The following is a 24,820-nucleotide window of genomic DNA, read 5'->3' on the forward strand; positions in this document are numbered from 1 at the left end:
TGGTTCTCCTGGTGGTTCTTCACTACATGGTGTTCTTCCCGAGGTGATGACCCACGGAGATGTGGTGTCAGGTCTGTGCTTTCCTTTCTCCAGTAGGGGCTCGAGAGGCACATATCCACCACTACCCTGAAAGTGTACATGGCTGCAATAGTGGCAAACCCACAACATTGTGGGTGACAGAACCCAGGGGACCTGATCATTAGTTTCCTGAGAGGTGCGCAAAGGTTGAATCCTTCAAGACCTTGCCTTACCCCATCTTGGGATCTTTCTTTGGTCTTACAGGTCTTACAGAAAGATCCATTTGAGTCAATACAATCAATCGAGCTTAGTGCCCTCTCTATGAAGACAGCCCTCCTGATTGTGCTTACCTCCATCAAGAGGGTGGGGGACTTACAAGCCATCTCTGTTAGTGAATCATGCCTGAAATTCAGGCCGGCTATGTGCCCAAAGTTCCCACTAATCCAGTGGTTCCCAATCCTGGTCCTGGATGTCACGGTATTTGAATGCATTGTTTCCTGCTTGTCTCGTGTCACTGTTGTTGTGTGTGTGTGTGTGTTTGTGGGCGTGCCCAAGCCACTTGGATGATCAGCGCTTCCAGCTGACACCTATCACAGCACCAGCTGCAGCTCATTTGCTCACCCTATATATACTCACTCATATCTCATCTCATTTGTCAGATCGTTGTTTGATGTCTCCGTGCTGTGTCTACCATCCTGTTCCTGTTCGGCGTGCCAGTCTCGTGATTCCTGTTCCTGTTCCTGTTCGGTGTCTATGTGGATTACGTTCTTTGTCTGGATTCTTCTGTCATCTTCACCAGCACACTTCATCTCATCAACGCACCTTGTCTTCACGCTGACCATCTCAGTCCCTGTGCCACCAGTGAACTCAACGTTCAGTGACTGTCCATTTTTATACGTTTCAATAAACGTGTTAACTCGCTATTGTTTCCTGTATTCTATCATGACAGAACGATCTGACCAAAGCATGGAAGCAGCGAGTAATCCATCTTCAGCGCTGGAAGATTTTATCAACAGCAGTCTTCATAGAATGGATTCACAGGAGAAGAACCTGAACGACACGGGTCGTGCTGTCCAAGCATTGGTGGCGCAGGTGTCCGAGCTCACCCAACAACTCCAACTTCTACGTGCTCCCACTGCGCCACCCACACCGGCCGTTCTCCCCACACCACCAGAAAGCGTCGCCCAGCTGGAGCCCCGACTACCAGTTCCTGAATCATATGCAGGTGAACCCAGTTACTGCAGATCTTTTCTCACACGATGTTCTATGCATTTTTCTCTTCAACCCAGAACTTTCAACACAGAACGTGCCAAGGTCGCTTTTGTGCTGACTCTACTGACTGGGAGGGCGGCGCTATGGGGAACGGCGGTGTGGGAGAATCAAGATCCGTGCTGCGCCTCGTTCCAGACACTCGCCGCTGAGATGAAACGCGTGTTCGACCGCGCGGTTGCCGGGAGAGAAGCGGCCAGAATGCTGGCGGAGCTACGTCAGGGAGAGAGGTCGGTTTCTGACTTTTCCATTGAGTTTCGGACTTTAGCGGCAGAGTGTCAATGGAACGAGGAGGCGCAGTGGGACATGTTCCTGCATGGGTTGGCTGACCGCATCCACAAGGAGATTTATGCTTTGGATCTTCCCACATCACTTAACGGACTGATTGAACTGGCTTTGAGAGTGGATGCTCGACTGACCAGGGTCGAGCGACGAGTCCTACCCAGCCGTGTTTCTGGAGGAATAGAGAGTTCACGATCCAGCGGTGGGGATGCGGTCAGCCCCGTTCAAGATCACGAACCCATGCAGGTAGGGCGAGCTCGGCTTTCCCGGGAGGAGAGGGAGAGGCGGAGATCCCAGGGCCTTTGCCTCTACTGCGGGGGAGCTGGCCACTACGCTTACAACTGTCCGGTAAAAGGTCAAGCCCGGTAGTAAGTATGAGGCTACTATCGGGTGGGATCTCCGCCGAGAAGACCTCATCCACATCTACGCTCCTCCCGGTAAGATTGAGATGGTCTAATCACATTCACGACTGTCGAGCACTTCTGGACTCCGGGGCCGAAGGTAATTTTATGGATTATGCATTTGCACTCAAACTTCAGATTCCCCTCAAATCCCTCACTAACAAGATTGCAGTACACGCTCTTAACGGTCAAGAACTCCCCACCATCTCACGCACCACTGAAGACCTCACCCTCATCACATCAGGCAACCACTCCGAGATCATATCTTTTCTTATTTTGGACTCTCCTCTTGCACCCATCGTCCTTGGTCATCCCTGGCTAGTTCAACACAACCCCAAGGTGGACTGGTTCCAGAAGTCCATCGGGGCTTGGAGCAATAAGTGTCATGAGTCGTGTCTTGTGTCTGCATGTCCGTCTGTCTCTGTTTCTGTTTTTCAGGAGGAAACAGTGGATTTATCTAACGTGCCCGCGGAGTACCACGACCTGAAGGAGGTGTTCAGTAAGTCTCGGGCTGCTTCTCTCCCTCCGCATCGTCCCTATGACTGTGCCATAGATTTAGTGCCAGGTAAATCTCCGCCTAAAGGCAAGTTATATTCACTTTCTGTTCCGGAAAGGGAGGCCATGGAGAAATATATTTCTGATTCACTGGCATCTAGGTTCATCCGCCCTTCCTCTTCTCCAGCGGGGGCGGGGTTCTTTTTTGTGGGGAAGAAGGACGGATCTCTGCGACCTTGTATTGATTACCGGGGACTGAACAACATCACGGTAAAGAATACTTACCCTTTGCCGTTGATGTCTTCAGCATTCGAGAGGTTGCAGGGAGCGTCAATTTTCACAAAATTGGATTTACGTAATGCTTATCATTTGGTCCGCATCAGGGAGGGGGATGAATGGAAGACCGCTTTTAACACCCCTAGGGGGCACTTTGAATACTTGGTTATGCCGTTTGGGCTTTCCAACTCCCCCGCGGTTTTCCAGGCACTCGTCAACGACGTGCTGCGAGATATGGTCGACCAGTTCATATATGTCTACCTGGATGACATATTGATTTTTTCTTCTTCTCTCCAGGAACATGTGCAGCACGTCCGACGAGTGCTTCAGAGGTTGCTAGTGAATGGGCTTTTTGTCAAGGCGGAGAAATGCGTGTTTCATGCACAGTCTGTTCCTTTTCTAGGGTACATTGTGTCGACTGAGGGAGTACGCATGGATCCCGAGAAGGTTAAGGCTGTGGTGGATTGGCCAAGTCCGGATTCCCGTAAGGCCCTACAGAGGTTTCTGGGATTCGCCAATTTCTACCGGCGTTTTATTCGCAATTTCAGCCAACTAGCCGCGCCTCTGATTGCCTTGACCTCCCCCAGAACTACGTTCAGGTGGTCAGACACAGCCGAGGCTGTGTTTGCCAAACTGAAAGGTTGCTTTGTTTCAGCCCCTATTCTCGTTGCCCCTGATCCATCACGGCAGTTCGTGGTGGAGGTCGATGCGTCAGAGGTGGGGGTAGGGGCGGTGTTATCCCAGCGTTCTCCCACAGACGACAAGATGCACCCTTGCGCGTTTTTTTCTCATCGGTTATCTCCTGCTGAACGTAATTACGACATTGGTAACCGAGAGTTGCTGGCGGTCAAGCTTGCATTGGATGAGTGGCGTCACTGGTTAGAAGGTTCAGGGGTACCTTTTATCGTATGGACCGACCACAAGAATTTGGAATATATCAGAACCGCTAAAAGATTGAACTCCAGGCAGGCTCGGTGGGCACTTTTTTTCGGTCGTTTTGATTTTACTCTCTCGTACCGCCCGGGTTCCAAAAACATCAAACCCGATTCATTGTCGCGCATTTTTGATCATTCCGAGCGCCCGTCTACTCCCGAGTACATTTTTCCGGAGACTCTAGTTGTTTCCACACTCACATGGGAGGTCGAATCGAAGGTCAAGACGGCCTTAGAAGGGGTAACGCCTCCGCCCGGGTGCCCACCGAACCGGTTATTCGTGCCGGAGGGATTACGGTCCATGGTCATCCAGTGGGGACATTGTTCTAATGTGGCTTGTCATCCAGGAGTTAAACGCACTAAATTTCTAGTCAAGCAACGATTCTGGTGGCCACTTATGGCTCGTGATGTTCACAGTTTTGTTTTGGCTTGCTCAGTTTGTGCCACTGGTAAGACTTCCAATCGTCCTCCTGATGGGCTACTCCAACCGCTGCCTGTCCCTTCGAGACCCTGGTCCCATATCGCACTAGATTTTATCACCGCCCTTCCGCTCTCTCAGGGTTACACGGTAGTTTTAACCGTGGTGGACCGATTCTCGAAGGCGGCCCATTTCATTCCCTTGCCCAAATTGCCATCAGCCAAGGAGACAGCGTTGATAGTCGTGAATCACGTCTTTCGCTTACATGGCCTCCCGACAGACGTGGTTTCCGACAGAGGACCCCAGTTTGTATCTAAATTTTGGCAAGAATTTTGTAAGTTGTTAGGAGCGACTGTCAGTCTGTCCTCAGGGTTTCATCCCCAGAGCAATGGCCAAACTGAGAGAGCCAACCAAGATTTGGAAAGAACGTTGCGATGTTTGGTCTCCAAGAATCCTTCCTCGTGGAGCCAGCAACTCTCTATGGTGGAGTACGCCCACAATACGTTGCCAGTGTCGTCCACGGGCCTATCTCCGTTTGAGTGTAGTGTAGGTTACCAGCCATCCATTTTTCCTAGTCTGGAATCCGAGGTCGCGGTCCCCTCCGCTCACGCCTTCGTCCAGAGGTGTCACCGCACCTGGACTAGAGCCCGAGAGACTCTTCTCCAGGTGAGGGAGCGCACCAAGGCCAAAGCCGATCGCCACCGGTCTAAGCCTCCCGTATACGTCGTTGGTCAAAAGGTGTGGCTTTCTACCAAGAACATTCCTCTCCGCTCCGTGTCTAATAAACTTGCTCCCAAATTTATTGGTCCGTTTACTGTCACCAAGATCATTAGTCCGGTGGCAGTCCGCCTCAAACTCCCTCCAGCGTACAGGAGGATTCATCCCGTCTTTCATGTATCCAAAGTAAAACCCGTGTTTCATTCTAGAATTAATCCGCCAGCCCCGGTTCCCCCACCGCCGCGACTCGTAGATGGGGAACCCACCTATTCGGTTAATCGCATTCTGGATGCTAGACGGAGGGGACGCGGATTTCAGTACTTGGTGGACTGGGAAGGTTACGGTCCGGAGGAGAGAAGTTGGGTACCTGCCAGAGACATTCTGGATCACTCCCTTATCGATGATTACAATCGACAGGTAAGGGAGTCGGGGAACGCCAGGAGGCGTTCCTAGGAGGAGGGGTACTGTCACGGTATTTGAATGCATTGTTTCCTGCTTGTCTCGTGTCACTGTTGTTGTGTGTGTGTGTGTGTTTGTGGGCGTGCCCGAGCCACTTGGATGATCAGCGCTTCCAGCTGACACCTATCACAGCACCAGCTGCAGCTCATTTGCTCACCCTATATATACTCACTCATATCTCATCTCATTTGTCAGATCGTTGTTTGATGTCTCCGTGCTGTGTCTACCATCCTGTTCCTGTTCGGCGTGCCAGTCTCGTGATTCCTGTTCCTGTTCCTGTTCGGTGTCTATGTGGATTACGTTCTTTGTCTGGATTCTTCTGTCATCTTCACCAGCACACTTCATCTCATCAACGCACCTTGTCTTCACGCTGACCATCTCAGTCCCTGTGCCACCAGTGAACTCAACGTTCAGTGACTGTCCATTTTTATACGTTTCAATAAACGTGTTAACTCGCTATTGTTTCCTGTATTCTATCATGACACTGGAGGCACCCCAAGACTGCACATTTTGCAAGTCTCCTTAATCAAACACACCTGATCCAGGTCATCAGCTCATTAGTAGAGACTCCAAGACCTGAAAAGGGTGTGTCAGAGAAAGGGACATGCAAAATGTGCAGTGTTGGGGTGCCTCCAGGACCAGGATTGGGAACCACTGCACTAATCCCTTCAGGGAACAAGTGGTGAATTTACAAGCGATCCCTCCTAACAAGGGAGACCCAACCCTGTCTCTTTTGTGTCCATTGCGTGCTTTGCACATATACCTGGACCGCACGCAGAGCTTCAGACGATTTGAGCAGCTTTTTATGTGCTTTGGAGCTCAGCAGAAGAGGAAAACGGTCTCCAAACAGAAATTGGGATGGATTGTGGATGCCATTCTGCCATCTGCGGGCTGGGCTATACCCAACACCTTCACAAGATTTTAATATCTCCACATGAAACTAGTTTCATCTCTAGTCTTGGGCGAGAACATGTAAAACTCAGACAACTGAGTTTTTTTTTAGCTTGCATGGGCACACTCTCCCTCTCTGAGGTGGTAACGTCCGCCTTTTTGTCTCAGAGAGTTCCCCAAGCGCACTACCAGGCCCGTTTTTCATGTTATGCCCCTTTCAGGTGAGCCCTTGTAATCTGGCTAAGTGCTCCATATGTAGTGATTCCATAACGGTGATACCATATGATATTTTCTTCCACAGTTTGATTTCCCTATCGGCAAACCCTGGGTCTTCCCCTGGACGGAGCCTGCTCTGCTGCTAGTTCCTGTGGCCGGTAGTCACTCCCTTGTCAGGTAGAGCCCACCACAGGGACTCTTTTCCATTAGGTGAGTCCATGGGATGTACTTTACACATATTAACCTCCCCTTTGGGTAGGATGTGGTTTCCTTTCTTGACAGAGGAGAATGCTTCCCAACATTAACAACCAGGTGTACAACACACACACACAAAAAAATAAAAATAAACACAGAAGAGGCCCTACAGCTGGAGTGACCTCTTCCAAGAGGTGAGGGGGTCACCTGATATGGGCAGACCTGAGGTCATTTACCCAAGGCGTTGCAAGGACACAACGTCGAAAGTGACCAACAGAAAGGGAACATCACTGTTACTAATATAATCCTTGCTCCCTGATGGTGGAAATGGAGATTTTGTGTCTCTCCTGCCACAACTCTGAACTCCTGCTGAAGTGGTTGACACATCGTCTCGGCTCCTCAGCACAAACCTGAATGTGTGGAGCATGCTGGCCTCCTTTTATACCCGTATGTCAGGGGGAGTGGCAAGACATTCAAATTCCACACGCCAACTTCATTGGCCTTTCTGAATATGTCAACACAATGTCTCCATTCCCTCCATCAGGGAATGAGGGTTACACTAGTAACTGAGACAATATTGCAGTCACAAATGAATGTAAACAGTAAATGCAAATAAAAGATAGTGTGAATGCACAGCTCACAGTTAAACATTATATGTAAAAAATACCAGAAATCTGTTATTTTTCAGAAAAATGGGGCTGTAAATGAGATGGCAAATATCACTTACATAGTAAGCACCTATTCCAAAAACTTTCCTGTAAAAAAAGTACGAGACTTCTGTTTTCATTTATCGAACACACTGACCTTCAGACGTGACAAAGCTGGCAATGGAGTGCTAACAGTAAAGTCATTAAGCAAACAGAGCTCCAGCCAGATGTCAATAGCTGACTGTGGCAAAGGCCCTCTGTCCTTCAGATTGTCATTCTCAAGGCCTCAGTCTTCACAGTAGCCTCTTTTCTTCTCCAAACTCCCCCATGTCTCACTGCCACACTTTAGAAAGCAATATGTAGCCTTCATCAGACTATTATGTATGTGAGAATCTGAAAAGAATGCACCCACTTTCATGTGTTATTGAGATATATTCACATTTAAATAACATTTGATTTCTTTGACTTTCCACTGTTTCTCGAAGACTTGAGCCAATAACAACTGTTCGCTAAGAAGTTGCCCCACCCATTCTCGCTTTGTGCAGGAACTGTAAAATGTGTGGAGGATAAATATTGAGCATTGTCATAACAACGTTTCAAAGGTCAAAGAAGCCAGCTACTGGCTTCCGTCGAAATCAAACACACACACACAAACCCGCATCCTTTATTGCTCTGAGGTTCTATTACTGAACCTTTATTTCTAAAGTCATTTCTTCTGTCCTAATTTTCCTTGGAGCACATTACTGTACCTTGCTATCACTGGGCCCAACCTAAAGAGGAAAACCCTTGGATTGATGATGTGTCTTATTGTACCTCAACATTATTAATTTCTGCCTTGGCATCTCAAACACTAACACTGGGTAATAAATTGTACTAATCATGTGGAATATGTTTTTTCATGGATCCATCGTATTAGTTACTAATCATTGTTCAAAACATAACTTGTGTCATCTTTTAGCAATGGCATTAAAGGAATGTTCCAGGAAATGTGACTTAATCTGTCCTGTACTTTGCCATAATAATTTATAATAATAATAATGCAGTAGATGCAAACTTTGCCATAATAATTTATAATAATAATAATGCAGTAGATGCAAAATGGCTTATACTGCAATGTAGACTTCCATTGTAACTGCATTATTGTCAACACATTTTTTTCCCAACAGGTTTTCACAAACCTTGGGACAAGGCCAAATTATTTTCTGTGGTGATCTACTGTCTGTGTACACTAAAAAGTCAAAGTGATACTTTACATTATAGAAAGAGATAATGAACATTTTATATCCATTTCATGAAAAAAAATTACATGAACTGTTTGACAAGGTAAATTACTATACACTTTGTACAAGCTGTGTAACTTCATTATCTCTATATTTAACCTTCCTTCAAGTTAAAATTTGAGCATTTGCTTGTAAATTTAATTTGGACCAAGTACATTACCAAAACGTTTTGCATGCTTCCAATGATTGGCATTGATTAATCAATATGAAATAAAAGCCTTTCATCATATGTTTTCACACAACAGTGGCTGCATTCATATTCATGTAAATACGCAACCACTTCAGGATCCTTGTACAGATGCCATGTCCCATGAGGGGGTGAGACCATTTGATTCATTAGCAAAACTAATGCCCTGAGGTGCATGGGCGTCTTCAACATTTCGGAAATGCTTCAAACACCCACTTTGTGTGTTTGTGTTACTGAGGACACAGAGAGACATTTTGCATTCCTGGCCAAAATGCTTCAAAAGGGTGTATAACCTCTGGTCAACTGATTTGACCCCTTGTTGACAGTTGACCCTTTTGTCTGATACAATAGAAAGTCTGTCTGGAAAGAAAAATGAATGAAATCTTGAGCAGATGTCCATGGTAATATGCTAGCTCTCAGTGGGATCAAAAGCAATAGCAATCACAACCAAAGATTGAGTTAACTGAAACTTTTCCGTCATTGACTTAATATTTTTAGCAGTGACGGAAAAATCTGAAGACCGTCCGTCATTTTGGCAGATTACACTGAGGGTGATCTACAGTAACTTGTAGCTGTAATTCCCACCCCTGTCCAGTTGGTGGTGAGTGCTCTCCAGTGTGGCTGCAGAGTGGGGTTCAGTCCCCAGAACAAAATTAAAACTGCCACGAGAAGTTGCCTGTCCAAGGCAAAGACTCAAAATCTAATGACAATTGCCTCTGCATCACTCTCTTTTGATGAGATTAATTACGCACTGGCGGGAACCCTGTTTAAGTTGATGTTATAATAATAAAATTATAATACTAACATTATAATCACATAATTGTGATATGCATTTTTTCAAAATAACAGCATTTATTTGAAATAGAAATGTTTTACAATGACTTTAATGTCACTTTTGACAATTTAATGCATCCTTGCTGAATAAAATTATTAAATTTCTTAAAAACAAATTGTAATGACCCCAAAATAATAGTGTATATTGGAATACTAACTACTATTCTGAATATGTACACAGATCTGAAAAAAAAAGTGGAAAAAAGGTGTCGTTTGTGACCTTCTGCAGTTTCACTAATTGTACCCCAAATCTCTTCTAAATGATACATTTAAGAAACGCTGTCCTCACATTATTACTATATCCTGTGCCCACAACATGATGGCCACCAAAGCTTTCAAGTGGCACTGTGTTTACAAAATGAGTAAATACAGGAAAAATACACAAATACACACATACATTTGGATCTAAATATGTTTACATGGCAGTTGATGCCACTATTGGGTGTAACCACACGATAGCCAAACAAGCAGATTCACAGAATGGTGTCTCAAACATATGCACACCTAAAATCATAATGTCAGAGCAGTGTGTGATTGACAATCAACTTTGAACAAATTTGAACTTCACGAATCCAAGCTGTGAGCATTTATGTAGAAAAATACAACCCCATAACTCATTTAAGCTGTGTTTTGAGCAGGGAACAAATCCTAAGTAGACAAACAAATGAGACAAATGTGTAATGAATGAATGAAATATGACAGATTAATCTATTCTGGAGTGGATGTTATGCAATTTATATTATGAAGAACAGAAAAAGAGAGAGATTGTGTGTGTGTGTGTTTTTGTGACATATCAGGACACAAATTTGTATAATGACATGGGTATGACATAGGTATTACAAGGAGAGGGTGATTTATGAGGACATTACCCCATGTCCCCATTTTTCAAAAGGCTTATAAATCATACAGAATGAGTTTTTTTGAGAAAGTAAAAATGTGCATAGTTTTCTGTAATGGGTAGGTTTAGGGGTAGGGGTAGTGTAGGGGGATAGAAAATACAATATGGAATGTGGAATGTCCCCACAATTCACAAAAACAAACGTGTGTGTGTGTGTGTGTGTGTGTGTGTGTGTGTGTGTGTGTGTGTGTGTGTGTGTGTGTGTGTGTGTGTGTGTGTGTGTATGGTCCTGGTAAACCCTATGTTGTGGGGACCAATACGTTTTTAGTTTTATTTTGGCCAATCTCTATTCCGGACTTACACACAAACTGCATTGCATTAATTTCCCAAAATGTCATTTGTGTGGAAATATTATGAAGTCTGTAAACAGGACATTAAGACAGGCCAGAGATTGGACACGCCGAAGATGGATGCAAAGAGGAGAATGCCACTGTTGCGATGTCTGAAATATAGCAGGAAAAATATGAACATTGAATTGGTGTTAGGGGTTTATATGAATGTACCTCTTAAGGCAACTCTCTATCTACAGAAATATATTAATGACAATTTTTTCCTCTTATCTATGTATAAGTTATGAGTGCAGCGATGCTTTGTGTACAGCGGTAACCAAGGAAACACTATATGCTGCTGTTCCTTTCCAGAGTGAATCTGAATTTTCATTCATAAAAGAGCATTTGCTATGATGTGGGAATGTGAAAAAGTTAAAAACTTTTGGAAGGAGATATGTGCTATTTTATAAAAGATGATTGAATGTCCTATACCGATGAACCTATTCCGACTCTGTATTATTACTGAATGACGACTCTCAGTTGAATTTCTCAAAGCTGCAAAAAATTGTCTGGCTGGCCGGTTTAACATCTGCGAAAACAGCACAACACTGGCTAGCACAACACTGGCATATCCAATCCATAGGTGGATTGGTATGTGTTTTCATACTTTGGTGCTTTGGTGCAAATGAGCAGATTTCCCTAAAAGAGCAAGCACAGGTGTCTTTTTAAAGATGTCTTTCCGTCCGTGTGTTTCTGGATGCTGTTGTTTCCTGTCCTCATCTGGCGGCCACGATTGCTGTCTCAAATGTCTGGGCCACTAACATGGTGTTAGTGGATGGTTCATGTTCTTACTGCGAGAGCATATGACCATGTCGGCATTGCATTCGCGACTCTCTTTCTTCATGTAGGTAAGAGTCCCCTCTGAGCCACGAATCTGGTTAGCACTCTGGGAGACCTGATGGTTACAATGGGAGCACTTCCACCGGACCAGTCCCCACAGACCTCTCGCTCCTCTAGTATGGCGTGTGCTGTCGAGTTGCGGGATGATGGCATGGGTCCTTCTAGCTGGGGACCCAGCGTGTCATTCAGTGCTCCGTGTGAGGATCAGATGTCGATAGCTGCATCGAAGAGTGGCCTCTGGAGAGGAAGATGAAGCTGAGCTTCCCCCCTCTAGGATGCTCGCTTATGCTGAATCCGATTCAAATTTGACACCCAATAGAGCCTATCCCTCCAGCCGAGATGAAGTCAGGGTTTTACAGCCCATACTTCATTGTATGCCATGCATTACGTAATCAAGTTGGGAAGGTTACACGTGACGTAGGCAGAAGTACCGGGGTATGGTGAAAAACTCCATCTTATTTTCTCCTCCAACTTCAAAATCGTCCGACATCGATGTTTTACCTTTATTGTAAAGGTCGTTTGACAGTCTGTGCACATTTGCTTTGTAGACACTGACTCGGTACTTCCGCTTACATCACGCATGACATTTCCAATGTGATTATGTAATGCGTGGCACAGACCCAGAGCCCAGCCAGCCACCTCCCATACCCTGCACGGAGCATATGCCAGAGCCCACCTAGACATAGAACCCGAGCCTGCCGCAATGTCAGCTCCAGCAAGCATGACTGAGCCAATTTTGAGCATGAGCCCAATGCAGATTCTGACCAGATGCCCTAACCAAGTCTCCTGGATCCTGCCAAGCTCCAGGTCTCCTGTGTCTCTGCTAGTCCCTCCCAACTCCAAGTCTCAGGTGTCTACAAAGATCCACCCAGCCTCCCTCTCCCACCTGCTCCGCCTATAACAGCCAGTTCCTCTGCTCCACCTCTGCTGGTTCCCTTCAGTTCCTTGGCTCCTCCTTTGATGTTCTCCAGCTCCGCCTTGGCAAAAGGATCCCTTGGTTCTGCCTCCAGCCACCGAGCCCATCACTCCACCTCAGCCTGTCAACCAGTCGCCTCCATTTTGGCTCCTCCCTCCCTTGACTCCACCTGGAACCGTCGTCCTCATGGCTCCACCGGGCTCCCTCGTCCCTCCAGCTCTGCCTTGGTCAGTCGTCGCTCTGCCTGCGCCACGGACTTCCATGCCTTCAGTTGCACTTTGTCCCTCCACCCCTTCAGCTACGTCAGGCTCTGCCTTCAGCCCGGCTTCATCTTGGTCCTCAGTCACACTGGCTCTGCCTCAGTCTTCTGGTACCCTGGCTCCAACGTGGACGCTTGTCACTGTGGCTCCACCTCAGTCTCCTGATCCAATGGTGTTGCATGGTCTTATTGGCTCTGCAGCTCCACCTGGGTCTTCACTTCCATCGGCTCTATCTCAGTCTGTTGATTTGTGATTTAAGATTGTTCTTTTGGACATCCCTATTCATCATGCACTTACTACAATCACTACATGTTACAGGTGGGGACTGTGGTGCTTTATATGGGGTGGGGGGGGTTACATCTGCTTTAAATATTCATGCTGAAACATTGAACTATTGTAACTTCATACATAATATTTAAGCACTTTTATGACAGCAAAGCATCAGCTAGTGTGTGAAGTTGTTATGGCAACCAGATACATTGCATGCTGGATTACTACAAGGATTGCACTGAAATGGTAGATGGAAGGAAGAAATATAATGATATGCTTAATTTGTACTTAATTTGTAATTTTAGGACATCAACAGACTTCAGCGTCAGGCTCAGCCATTTGTTTTTTTCATTTTTTACTCTGCTAAGAAGAGACAGAAGCACCCAGATCTTTGAATATTAGCGCATTTAATGGACCGTGCAACTGGAATGGGATGCGCAATGTATAGTTGCCAAGTGACACCAACAGCAGACTGTGCAGTCAAGTGATGCTCACTGCAGAGCCAAATGAATGGAGCTTGACCTACTTAAGGTTAAAGTTAGGGTGTGTTTGGACCTTAGGTCCAGAGAGGGGGAGCTGGACGTCAAGCTCCGCCCATTAGTTTTGCAGTGAGCAGCCTCTCTGTACAGTATCATTCTAAGTCAAGTATGCAGCAACATTATTCAAGTAAAAATATTTCTTTGCACTCAGACTGTGATTTCTGCAATATAGAGATACATTTTTACAGCTAAGCAATCCTCATGATCATTAAACCTTTAAAATGTAGCATGTCATGGGAAAAGTATTAGAAAAGCAGCACATCCATTTCTATACATAGCGTAAAGTCATTTATTTTAACTTCTGGGTAATTTTACATATAATTTCATGTAATTTAATAATTTCATGCAATTTGTGTGTTTATCTAAAATTCATAAGAGAGACATATTTAATCTAAATGTGTAAATGTAAAGCATTCTGTGTACTCCATCACTTCGATCAGACTGTGTACAGTCCAGAGTGTGCACACATACTTTTGCTGTTTATTTTTTATAAATCCCAATATGTGTGTGTTTTACAGATCAGGCCAGTCTGGTAACCGCAGATGTATTTTGTGTTACATGTATTACATTGTGTTACATTAAATTATGAAGAATGTTGGATTTGGATTTTTCTTGAGCCTTCCACACTATTTTTTCAGTGGATTTAAAAAAAAAATGGTGGGGACATGTCCCACCCGCAAATTATGCCCCTGTGTGTGTGTTTGTGTGGGAGGTCACATTCTTGTTTTGACCGATAGTGACAGAACAGGGAACAGGAAAAAATCTTGTTGAAAAAAAGAAAAAGAAAAACAGCATGACCAGGCTAAATGAGTTATATACATTATATATTTATGTATTTGTTATAAAACAGCTTAAAATTGTGTTTAACTAAAAAAGCTAAAATCTTTCAAAAATCAAAGCATCTTCCTCACTAGTTTTCACTCGATACATCTAAATTGCATAATTAGCTTTTAATGCACCAATTGTATATGCACCAAAATAACAATAAGCAGTAAAATTTACCTACATACAATACTGTTCAAATTTTGGGGTCAATAAGATTTTTTTTGTTTGTTTGTTTTTTTTGTGGCTGTAATGGCTGCTGGAAATTCAGCTTTTCCATTACAGGAATAAGTTACATTTTAATATATATTAAACAGTTATTTTAAATTACAATAACAATTCTCATTTTACATCTTTTATTGGATTTTTTTGCCATTTCCTATCAAAATTTTGACATTTGGGCTAAAACATTTAGTTAATCAACTTAGGTTCCGTGTTTCCTACGCTGGATTAGTCTTGGTCGGATTAACGGTTTCGAAGATATTCGCAAAAGTTTTTTAAGCGCTAAATCACAACGTTGCACAAACCATAAGCCGAAACCTGGCAAGTCTGGTGTCCCTGGACTCGGCAAGGTTTCAGGAGTCTAAGCATGTGACTCCTGTGAAAATAAGTCGACCACACCCAAAATAATAAACATTTTCATCCAAAACCATTAAAAACATATGTTTTTTAAAGATTTTTTACAGTTATAGCACCACCTATGGTCCAATCTCCATAAAAATTGGCATGCTTCTTTAGAGTCATATGCATGTGCTCACCTATTTTTTGTGAAGTTCTAAGTTTTCGTTTAGGCTTTATAGGCTTTTGGGTATATTTAGCCATGCCCACTTTCTAAATGACTCTGTTATAGTGACCCAGAAATTAAAGTTCAACTTTTTTTGATAATTATTGATCTAGAGAGTCCAGAGAATTGTTCTGCACTGGTTTCATTCCGATAGGGCGAAAAACTTAGGACTAGTTCGCATATAATTAATGAACGATTTGATTGACAGCAGGGCCGGGTCTAGGGGGGGCTAGGGGGGCATTGCCCCCCCAGAATTTCCTTGTGCCCCCCCAGAAATGTGCAGCCAACAATAAAAATGAATAGGCATACATAAACATTAAAAACGTCTTATCTATTGAATAAGGATCGGCCACTTTATTCACAGAAAAAAAGTGAATATTATGCTTATAATGATATTTAATCTCACAAAAATGTGCGAACTGGGAAGTAACGAACATTAATCAGAAAATACGTCAGTGTACACCTAATCTTCAAGCAAGTAGCCTAAAAAATATCACGATGAGGATCACATCTGCATCAGCCAAACATATTTTCTGCATGCTGAGATAGCTGTCAGTGAACATTTCCTCAGTAATTTCGTTAACAATGAATAATTCGTACATTATGTCCAGGGGCGGCGTTAGGGGTGGGCTAAAGGGGCTGGAGCCCCGAATCTTTCAGGTTTGAGGTTTCTGTGATGTGTGTTTTAAAGAGAAGTGTGCACATTTACTCACACGATCAGCTGGTGATCTGTGTGATCAAAATAAAAGCACAAGGCTTTATCTTAGAAATTAGTACAAAAGTTTTGTAATTTCCCTGTTGTGTAAAGTAACTAATAAAAATTGTAATTTATTTTAGAGTGCATTTGTTACAATACTGTCATAAGAATAATTATATAGGCCTAAAACATTATTATATTATTGTAATAATTGTTTGGCATCCTAAAATACAATGTAGACTGAGACTCTATATCACAACAAAAAAGATGTTTGAGCCATCTTTCATTAACAGGTACAATGCTGTTTCTTTGGTCAATTTGCACTCTGTACATGGGTTGAAGCTCTCAGTTTTGAGCTTCCAGAGTGCACCAGATTGATGCATTTAACCTTAAAATATACAAAAATTTCTTCCGGGGGGTATGCCCCCGGACCCCCCTAGATGAGTTACACCAAACATAGTTTTACTAATTACAGTGGGAAATAATGTACATTTTATGAACTTTAACCAAGAATACTACAAAAAAGCTCCTTTCATGTCAGTAAATTAAAATGGCATTGGACAAATATAGATTTTGGCTAAGCCACGAAAGTTTACAATGTCTGGCTCCACCCCTGATTATGTCCATAAATAATTCACATAGCCTACTAAGCAATAGCCAGTACAAATTAGGCTATAGCCTATAATTTGTTAGCCACAAGACGATTCTTGATGAATCAAAAAAACAGTTACAATAAGTTAGCTATGAATATTAGCCTAGAAAATGCTGCCCTACCAAAATTTGTGATTGCCCCCCCAGTCCAGCAAGCCTAGTACCGGGCCTGATTGACAGCATTGTTTCTTGAGGCAAAGTTGTTCAGAATGAGGAGATCTATCAAATGATGTGCATGTTGTGTGGATCTGTGAAACACCATGTGAATACTGTGGCGTAAAACTCGTTAGCACTAACTAACCAACCATCGAACATCCCCACCGAGTTTTGTTCCGATCGGCCTCCGTTAACCCTGTCTAATAGGTGCTCAAACTTCATTGGCTGATGGCGGCCATGTTTTTTGAGATACGCCAATGTCCTCATAGATTGTCAAGCCCCCTTGGACCAAGACACTGCATACCAAATTTCAAGTCAACCGGACTAACGGTTGCATAGTTACAGCTGTTTTCAATTTTTTTTCAAGTCTTACCAAACACAAACCTTTATTTTGTTTTACCTTGGAAATAGGGCTGTCAAACGATTAATCGCGATTAATCGTATACAAAATAAAAGTTTGAGTTTGCATAATATATGTGGGTGTACTGTGTGTAATTATTATGTATATATAAATACAAACACATTCATGTATATATTTGAGAAATATTTTTATTTATGTACAAAATATTTTTATGTACAAAATGTTTATTTATATATAATATAAATTATATATAAATATAAATAAATACATATACTTGTAAATATTTCTCAAATATATACATGAATGTGTTTGTATTTATATATACATAATAATTACACACAGTACACCCACATATATTAGGCAAACTCAAACTTTTATTTTTTACTTTTACTTTGATTAATCGTTTGACAGCCCTACTTGGAAATGACTACCTAGCCAGTTCCAAGTCAAAACAAAATAAAAGGTTGTGACTTAATATTTTGTAATTGCAATTGTAACTTTATACCTGTATATTGTGACATTTTCTTACATAAAATTGGAAAATTAATAACTGCAAGGATTCACTTCATCTTTCGGACCCTCGACTGCAGTAAGTGACAGATCATATGACCTCCACTCCACTCACTGTCTTCACTCCAATTGGTAGTTGCTGCTCATTTGCATAAAGTTTAACTTTTCTCAACTTTGTCAAGTTATCAGACATAGCCACAATGCAAATGTCAACAGTTGGGTTCAGGTTGCTTCATCAGTGCAATTCACTGGGTGTGTGAATGCTCTTCAACCATTTGTTTTTAATAATTCACTGAAAAAGATTGAACTGATTCACTGAAATTATTTGAAATGATCAACTCCAACACCGTTCTTGTTGCTGAGATTTAAATCTGTCTTAAGCTCTCATACAACAAATATATTTAAATTAAAATGATTGCAAAGTTATTTAATTTTATATCAACAACATATATAATTTTTCAATATTTAGTAAATTCTCCAGGCTAAAAAATGTGACAGAAAATCAAATGTGACAATAGAAAATCTCAGGAAAAAAGTGCATAGAAGCTAAACAGTAATATTATCCATAATGTCAGTTTTGTTTCCCAACAATTTTTTTGTTTTGTTTTCAGAAACAGAAAGGAGCACAGGAGGAGGTGGAGTAGCTCATTTGCTCCTGTCAGACTTCACACTATGCCGCCGCTGGTGAAATTAGCACCGCTCTCTGACCTTAACTTAAACAAACCGAGAAACTCGCTCCTCTCCTGAGATTTCAGTCGTGGTGGAGTGGCTGATGGGGGAAGCTGTAGGACTATTACTGACATTCCAGAACAATGATCAAATCTGCACGGCTACAACAACACTAACTGCAATTATGAGAAATCCACAATGAAAAATTCAACACCTGAGTTCTGAAAGAGCTACTGAGATGTGTTCAGAAATGGATGATCTTTTACAGTGGTGGTGTAGTTTTGGTAGTGGAGAGGTTGTAGGTTTGAATCCCAGTGGGACTGATTCATCAAGACATTTAGGCACTTTAATTCACTATGTCACTTTTTATAAAAGATTCAACTACATTACAAAAAAAAAAAAAAAAAAGGAAAAAAAAAGTTAATGATACTTTTTCTGCAGGCTTTGAGTGACTAAATGAGACAAAACTGGCATAAGAGGTCTTATATTGAAACTATTCAATATGATTACTAGCATTACTAACTAGTGGAAAGTGACTTACAAGGACAGTTAAGATTAGAGTATCTTGCTCGATAGCTCAAAATGACAGTGCCAATGCCACTCCACGCCAGCTGACTCCCCAGTAACACCAAAAAAGTTTTTTTTTTCATATGGAAAATACCTGTGTGGATGATATGTGGATATGATGTTGCCTATATGAAGCTTTCACAGGAGCACTCAGACTCTCATACAGACTACAGACTGATGTGACAACAGAGAAATACCTTTTTGCTTGTCCATCGCTGGAAATGATCAAAGCGTCCAAGTGAAATGTTCTCGGTCGCTTCCAGAGTTCATCGCTGGTTCTGTTCCTGGATGTGTAAACGAAGTTAAAGTTAATTTAAGTGCAATTTCGAAGTGAATCAAGGGAGACTTGCAGGTCAGGCGACAGTCAAACGAAGATAACAGCGAAACTGTCCAAACAAGCAGCTACATTGTCAACATCCACTCCACATCTCTGTATCACTGAACTCTCCGCCTCCAGCTGTGCTTCTGAAATCCGCCAATGTACAGCAGCTCAACAGCGCCACCCTATGCTCTTAGACAATAGTGGCAATTACAAAAAAATCTGTACCAATGAACAGTCAAGTATTATCTATGTGAGGTAGTAAATGTTAAAGGTGCCCTAGATTCAAAATTTGAATTTACCTCGGCATAGTTGAATAACAAGAGTTCAGTACATGGAAAAGACATACATTGAGTTTCAAACTCCATTGCTTTCTCTTTCTTATGTAAATCTCATTTGTTTAAAAGACTTCCGGAAAACACGCGGATCTCAACATAACACCGACTGTTACGTAACAGTCGGGGTGTACGCCCCAATATTTGCATATGCCAGCCCATGTTCCCAACATTATGAAAGGCATTAGATAAGGGCAGCCAGTAACGTCTGGATCTGCACAGGTGAATCAACAGACTAGGTAAGTAAGAACAACAGCAAAAATGGCAGATGGAGCGATAATAACTGACATGATCCATGATAGCATGATATTTTTAGTGATATTTGTAAATTGTCTATCTAAATGTTTCGTTAGCATGTTGCTAATGTACTGTTAAAGGAGGTTAAAGTTACCATCGTTTCTTACTGAATTCACGGAGACAAGAGCCGTCGCTATTTTCATTTTTAAACACTTGCAGTCTCCAACAGTGTAACGTAGCATTAGCCGTTAGCCACGAAGCACAGCCTCAAACTCATAGAGAATCAAATATAAACATCAAAATAAATACTTTACTCACATAATTTGAAGCATGCATACAACATGCATGACGAACATCTTGTAAAGATCCATTTGAGGGTTATACTGTATTAGCTGTGTGAACTTTGTAAATGTGCTGTAATATAATCGAGAGCTCGTGTGGCAGGGAGCACGCGAATTAAAGGGGCGGTGCGCTGAAAAAATCAGTGCATAGTTAATGATGCCCCAAAATAGGCAGTTAAAAAAATGTATTAAAAAAAATCTATGGGGTATTTTGAGCTGAAACTTCACAGACACATTCAGGGGACACCTTAGACTTATATTACATCTTGTGAAAAAGCATTCTTGGGCACCTTTAATTTAATTTATAATAGGAAAATAATAATAAAATCAGTTTACAAATGAAAACATGGTGCAATTTACATGACCTTAATACTGGTGATGTGAAAAATTTGATAGGAGGAAGAAAAATTCTATATCAATGCTTTTGTGAGAAACCTTGGGTTCGCTCACAAAACTTTACATTTCTTCACTTTAGCATCCAAACAAATTCAAGCTATGTTAAGATGACTGTCAAAAGTTTCCCACTTTAACTTTATTTATCCTATTATCTAGGACGTGAAAGGCTTAATCACATTTTCAACCAAAAAAAACAGACACAAAATGCTGTTAAAATCATAAACTTTATTAAACTTAATATTAATTCAAATGATCTGTTAAAATCATTATTAAGCCACTTACAAATCAAAATAATAAAACCACAATACCACTGATAAAATCACAACAATGTACACTCACTTTACTAAATCCATTTTATTTATTTTTTCATTCATCACACTTTCACATAAAAAAAGGAAAAGAAGAAAAGCACTATTCATGAAGTAGAGAAAGATAAGTAATATGTTAATATTTGGAACATTATTCACATGAAAATTGTCGGATGCATGTACATGTGGTTAAAAAGAGCATATTTTCGCACTGTGAAAACATTCAACCTTTTAAGTGTATTAGTGAATCAAGTGCTTTAGGATGTAGTACGAGTGCCTTACTGCAAAATATTCAGCAAAAAGTATTTCATAAAGATGGCCTAACTTCTGAAGCCACAAAACACAACTTTAAGCTGTCATTAGGGGAAAAAAAAAAAAAAATCATGATTGATAAGTAGCATAATTTTATGATTATTGATTATTGTGAAGTGTGAATCTGGTGTCAGATTGTGTTCACATAAAATAAGTTATTTGTCCTGTTGAAGGAACAGCAAATTGCTGGCAGCAGGCAATTAAAACAACAAATAATACTAATGGTTTGTAAATAGGCAAAAAGCTAAGAATAGCTCTCTAGCCAGTAGTCACATATTTCCTTTTGAGCAGTACTTCTAAAAAACTGAATGTGGAATGTCTATTTTTGTACTTCTACATTCTCAAGTTGATATGTGTTGCTTTTTAGTGATTGTTTTGCTCATTACATTTCCGTTCTGTAGGTACAAACTCTAGGTACAAAGCATGCGCTCTATCTAAGCACTTCATTTGGTCATTGGAGCAATAAAAGCATAATAATTTCATTTGCTCAGAGATCAACACACATAAGATGTCATTAGAAGTGGGCAAGAAGAATATATGAACTACAGGGATCTGTGCCGTTCAGAACAGATTTGAGATTAGTTCATTCATTTTCATATAATTATAATATAGTTAATCTAATTATGTATACTTATGTATACATCTCTGTTGTGTGAATGTGTTGATTTTTTTTGTTCAGTAAATTAATCTTCCTGTAATTCCAATTCATCATTCTGTGAGTCGTGACCAATTCAATTCAAATTCACACCCGTGCACTGAAAGGGAGCCAGTTAAATTCTGTAAATCTACAGAAAGCAAAAACCAGGGTTGCAAAATCAAACCATCTGGCAAGCAGCAACCATCAGGTGTTAACAAATTAAATCCCTTTATATCCTAACCTATCCTTATCCTATAAAACAGGAACACTGTAAAAAAGAAAATTCCACCCGTCAAGAACAAGAGAGGATAGAACCAAAACAGTAAAGGTGCTTTACAAGGCAATAGCAGCAAAATGGGGAAGAGGGAGCGAAAAAAAGACGGAAAAAAATGTTTGATCAATACATCTTGCGGAAGAGGAGAAGTATTGATTACACTCACAATTCACAATCCATCATCATTGAAGAAAAGCAGGATACATTTGCCATGCGGGATTCGTACGTCTCATATCCAATATTTAGTAAACTCTCACTAATGTACAGTAGCTCTCTTTGGAACAGCAAACTCACTCTGTAACATCCGCTGTTGCCATGAGAATTGTTGCTATACGTGTACGTATATCGTACCGCTGGTATTTGCATTGGTATTAAGGTATTATATTGTTTGTTTTATATTGGTGTTAAGGTATAAAGAATGAGGGTGTGCAATATATGTGCATCTTAAGTCTCTAGTATAAACTGTACTAATTTCCGAACTATCAGCAATTGCTTAATTCAAATATTCAGATGCTTTCACAAATATGGGTCAATGACAAATAAGACTATAAAGAATAAAAAAAAAATCTAGTGCCAAGTTTGCATTCTTTGTATTCGTGTAAATTGGTTTCATATGGCTTTTAAAAATGTTTATACCATTTTCAAATAAAGTGTACATTTATTGACTAAAAATGTCATATTTGTTATAAATATCATGAATTAATTATAGAAATATCATGATTTATTAATTCATAAATATAATGAATATTTTGGGGAGTCGCACCACCTGAACTATACCTTACCACGTCATACAAAGGTTAAATTATTTGACATTTTAAGAACCTTATCAACCTCTATATTATAATTTCCTGTGTTATGTTTTTTTTCTGCATGGTGGTTGGACCACATGACTTTGATTTAGCAGACAAAAGTTTTTTCAATATTAATAAGCAGTAAAGCAGTTTTGTTAAAATATTGCCTATTAAAAAATGCAAAACTACTTAATAAGGTTTCTTGTTAAGTATTTCATTCTTTTAATTTGGACTTGGTGATTTCATTATATCAGTACTGTTTTTTTTTTTTTTTACTTCATTATACACCACAATTTTTACTGTGTGCTCCCCAAAAAACATGCTCATCATAGAAGAGGTGTATTGAAGTCATTATATGTATGAATTGCATTTTTTATGTATTTTAATAAATTAATATATCTTGGCGGGAATGAGAGTTATGTCACTGACCCATATTCTGAAGGTAATTCATGCTTAGCGCATAAAGGCTGAGAAGTGTGGCAGTGACTTCATAGTGAATGAAACTCACAGGTTCCTGCTGGTTCAACTGGACTTCTGAATCATTCTGTTCTGCAGGGATTTGGTCTACTTAAATGACTAGAGCGATTCATATCTGCTTCATGTGTACTGCTAGCCTTCATGTCTGTGTATATCATTTTAGCTTTACAAAGCACACAGAGAAGAGGACTCAGTAACCTCAGTAAAGTCCTGACATAGTAGCTGCAACTAGAAAAAGAGACAACATCAATGACTCAGACATGATTGTTGGCTGCAATCAGATATGGGGCTTATCAAATGATAAGGATAACTGATTTTTTTGCTGGCTCCAAAATCACATTCCTTGTATCACATTTACTCGTCTTTCCTTAACTTTTATCGCTTGTACTGTTTTCACAAGTGGAAGTGCAGACATGTGACAGTGTTTGTAAAACAACACATTTCTCCTCTATTAGAAGAGAGAGACTTTCTTTTTCAGGTCGTTCCTCTTCCAAAGGGAAAGCCGGTCAAATTCCTCTATGGACATTCCAAAGACATTCTGAAATTCCTCAGGTGACAGGTGCCTCTGGAGAGAGATGTTCAATGGTCAACCTTTGTTCCCAACAGAACAGTGCAACAGGGTCAAACAATGAGCAAAAACAATGTTTACCTCCAATCGTGTCCTGTCTACACCAGGTGGGAGTTTGTTTCTGCCTCTGTGGGTCACAATGAGCATCTCATATGGGTAAATCTGCCAAACGAACACATAGTTTCAAACAAACACACAATTAATGAACTTTGACCAAGAGCAAGCAGTCACTTATGTCACATACAACAATATGTACAAGAGCTCTGATGAATACAAAACACTCTTGATTAGTTGGCAGATGACATGGTTATATCACCTTTTGTTCCAGCATACTAGGGAGTGAATTCCCTCGGTCTATCCTTCTGCTTTGGGCATCTCCATTCTATAAAAGAGAGAAGACCACTGTAAGACCACATATAACCACAACTGTGATTAGTGCCATTATTATAAAAATCTGATAGTAAAATTGTGAGACTGAAGGTTGCAAAACTTGACTCACTAATATCTTTGATTATTTCTGAAATGCTAATACTGCTATTGTCTATTTACGTTGAACAGCTTTTGTAGTATTCCTCATTTTAACTTGGTTTAAATAAAAGTATCTGCTAAATGAACTAACTAAACCTGTAATTTGATCAGTTTTGGCTGTTAAGAATATCAATTAATTTGGTTACACTTTATTTGAATGCAAATTAATACATACCTGGAAATCTGTAAAGACAGAGAGAGAAACAAATGATAATATAATGAGCAGGAGGTATAAAAACATTCACACAAAGATCTCTCCTAGTCAATTCAATTTGATTTCTATTCCTTTAAAAATGTTGAGAATAGATAACAACAGCAGAATAGAATAGAATAGAATAGAATAATAAACAAAATAATAAAAAAAGGCACTCTGATTAAAGCATAAATAAACATGATAAAAATGACTACTATTCTAAATATTGGAATACTATTATAATTGCATTCTAATATAGAATACTATTCTATACTATTCGAAAACAGAATAAAATTATGATTCTTAATATAATTGTGT

The 24,820-nt window shown here is 40.8% G+C and overlaps 2 protein-coding genes across 11 annotated transcripts in view; both read right to left on the minus strand.

Moving 5' to 3' along the window:
* The window catches only part of si:dkey-220o5.5 (actin filament-associated protein 1-like 2), a 70,508-nt gene extending 51,276 nt beyond the window's left edge, over window positions 1-19,232 (minus strand). For all 4 annotated transcript variants that reach the window (XR_007187391.1, XM_048209151.1, XM_048209152.1 and 1 more), the window contains exon 1: window positions 18,984-19,232. Coding sequence is in view for 3 of the 4 variants with exons in the window: in XM_048209151.1 (XP_048065108.1) it covers window positions 18,984-18,999 (16 nt within the window). In the remaining variant the exon portion in view is untranslated. The remainder of the gene's footprint in view (window positions 1-18,983) is intronic.
* A 1,698-nt stretch (window positions 19,233-20,930) lies between these two features.
* The window catches only part of LOC125279466 (dematin-like), a 32,783-nt gene continuing 28,893 nt past the window's right edge, over window positions 20,931-24,820 (minus strand). For 6 of the 7 annotated variants that reach the window (XM_048209161.1, XM_048209160.1, XM_048209156.1 and 3 more), the window contains 4 exons: window positions 24,485-24,492; window positions 24,098-24,163; window positions 23,863-23,943; window positions 20,931-23,778 (listed from right to left, as the gene is read on the minus strand). In XM_048209161.1, the coding sequence (XP_048065118.1) occupies window positions 23,665-23,778; window positions 23,863-23,943; window positions 24,098-24,163; window positions 24,485-24,492 (269 nt within the window). In that variant the 3' untranslated portion in view covers window positions 20,931-23,664. The remainder of the gene's footprint in view (window positions 23,779-23,862; window positions 23,944-24,097; window positions 24,164-24,484; window positions 24,493-24,820) is intronic. The other variant, XM_048209162.1, reaches the window with a different exon arrangement.

The sequence above is a fragment of the Megalobrama amblycephala genome, linkage group LG12 (genome assembly GCF_018812025.1).
Source record: "Megalobrama amblycephala isolate DHTTF-2021 linkage group LG12, ASM1881202v1, whole genome shotgun sequence".
NCBI classification, from domain to species: Eukaryota; Metazoa; Chordata; class Actinopteri; order Cypriniformes; family Xenocyprididae; genus Megalobrama; species Megalobrama amblycephala.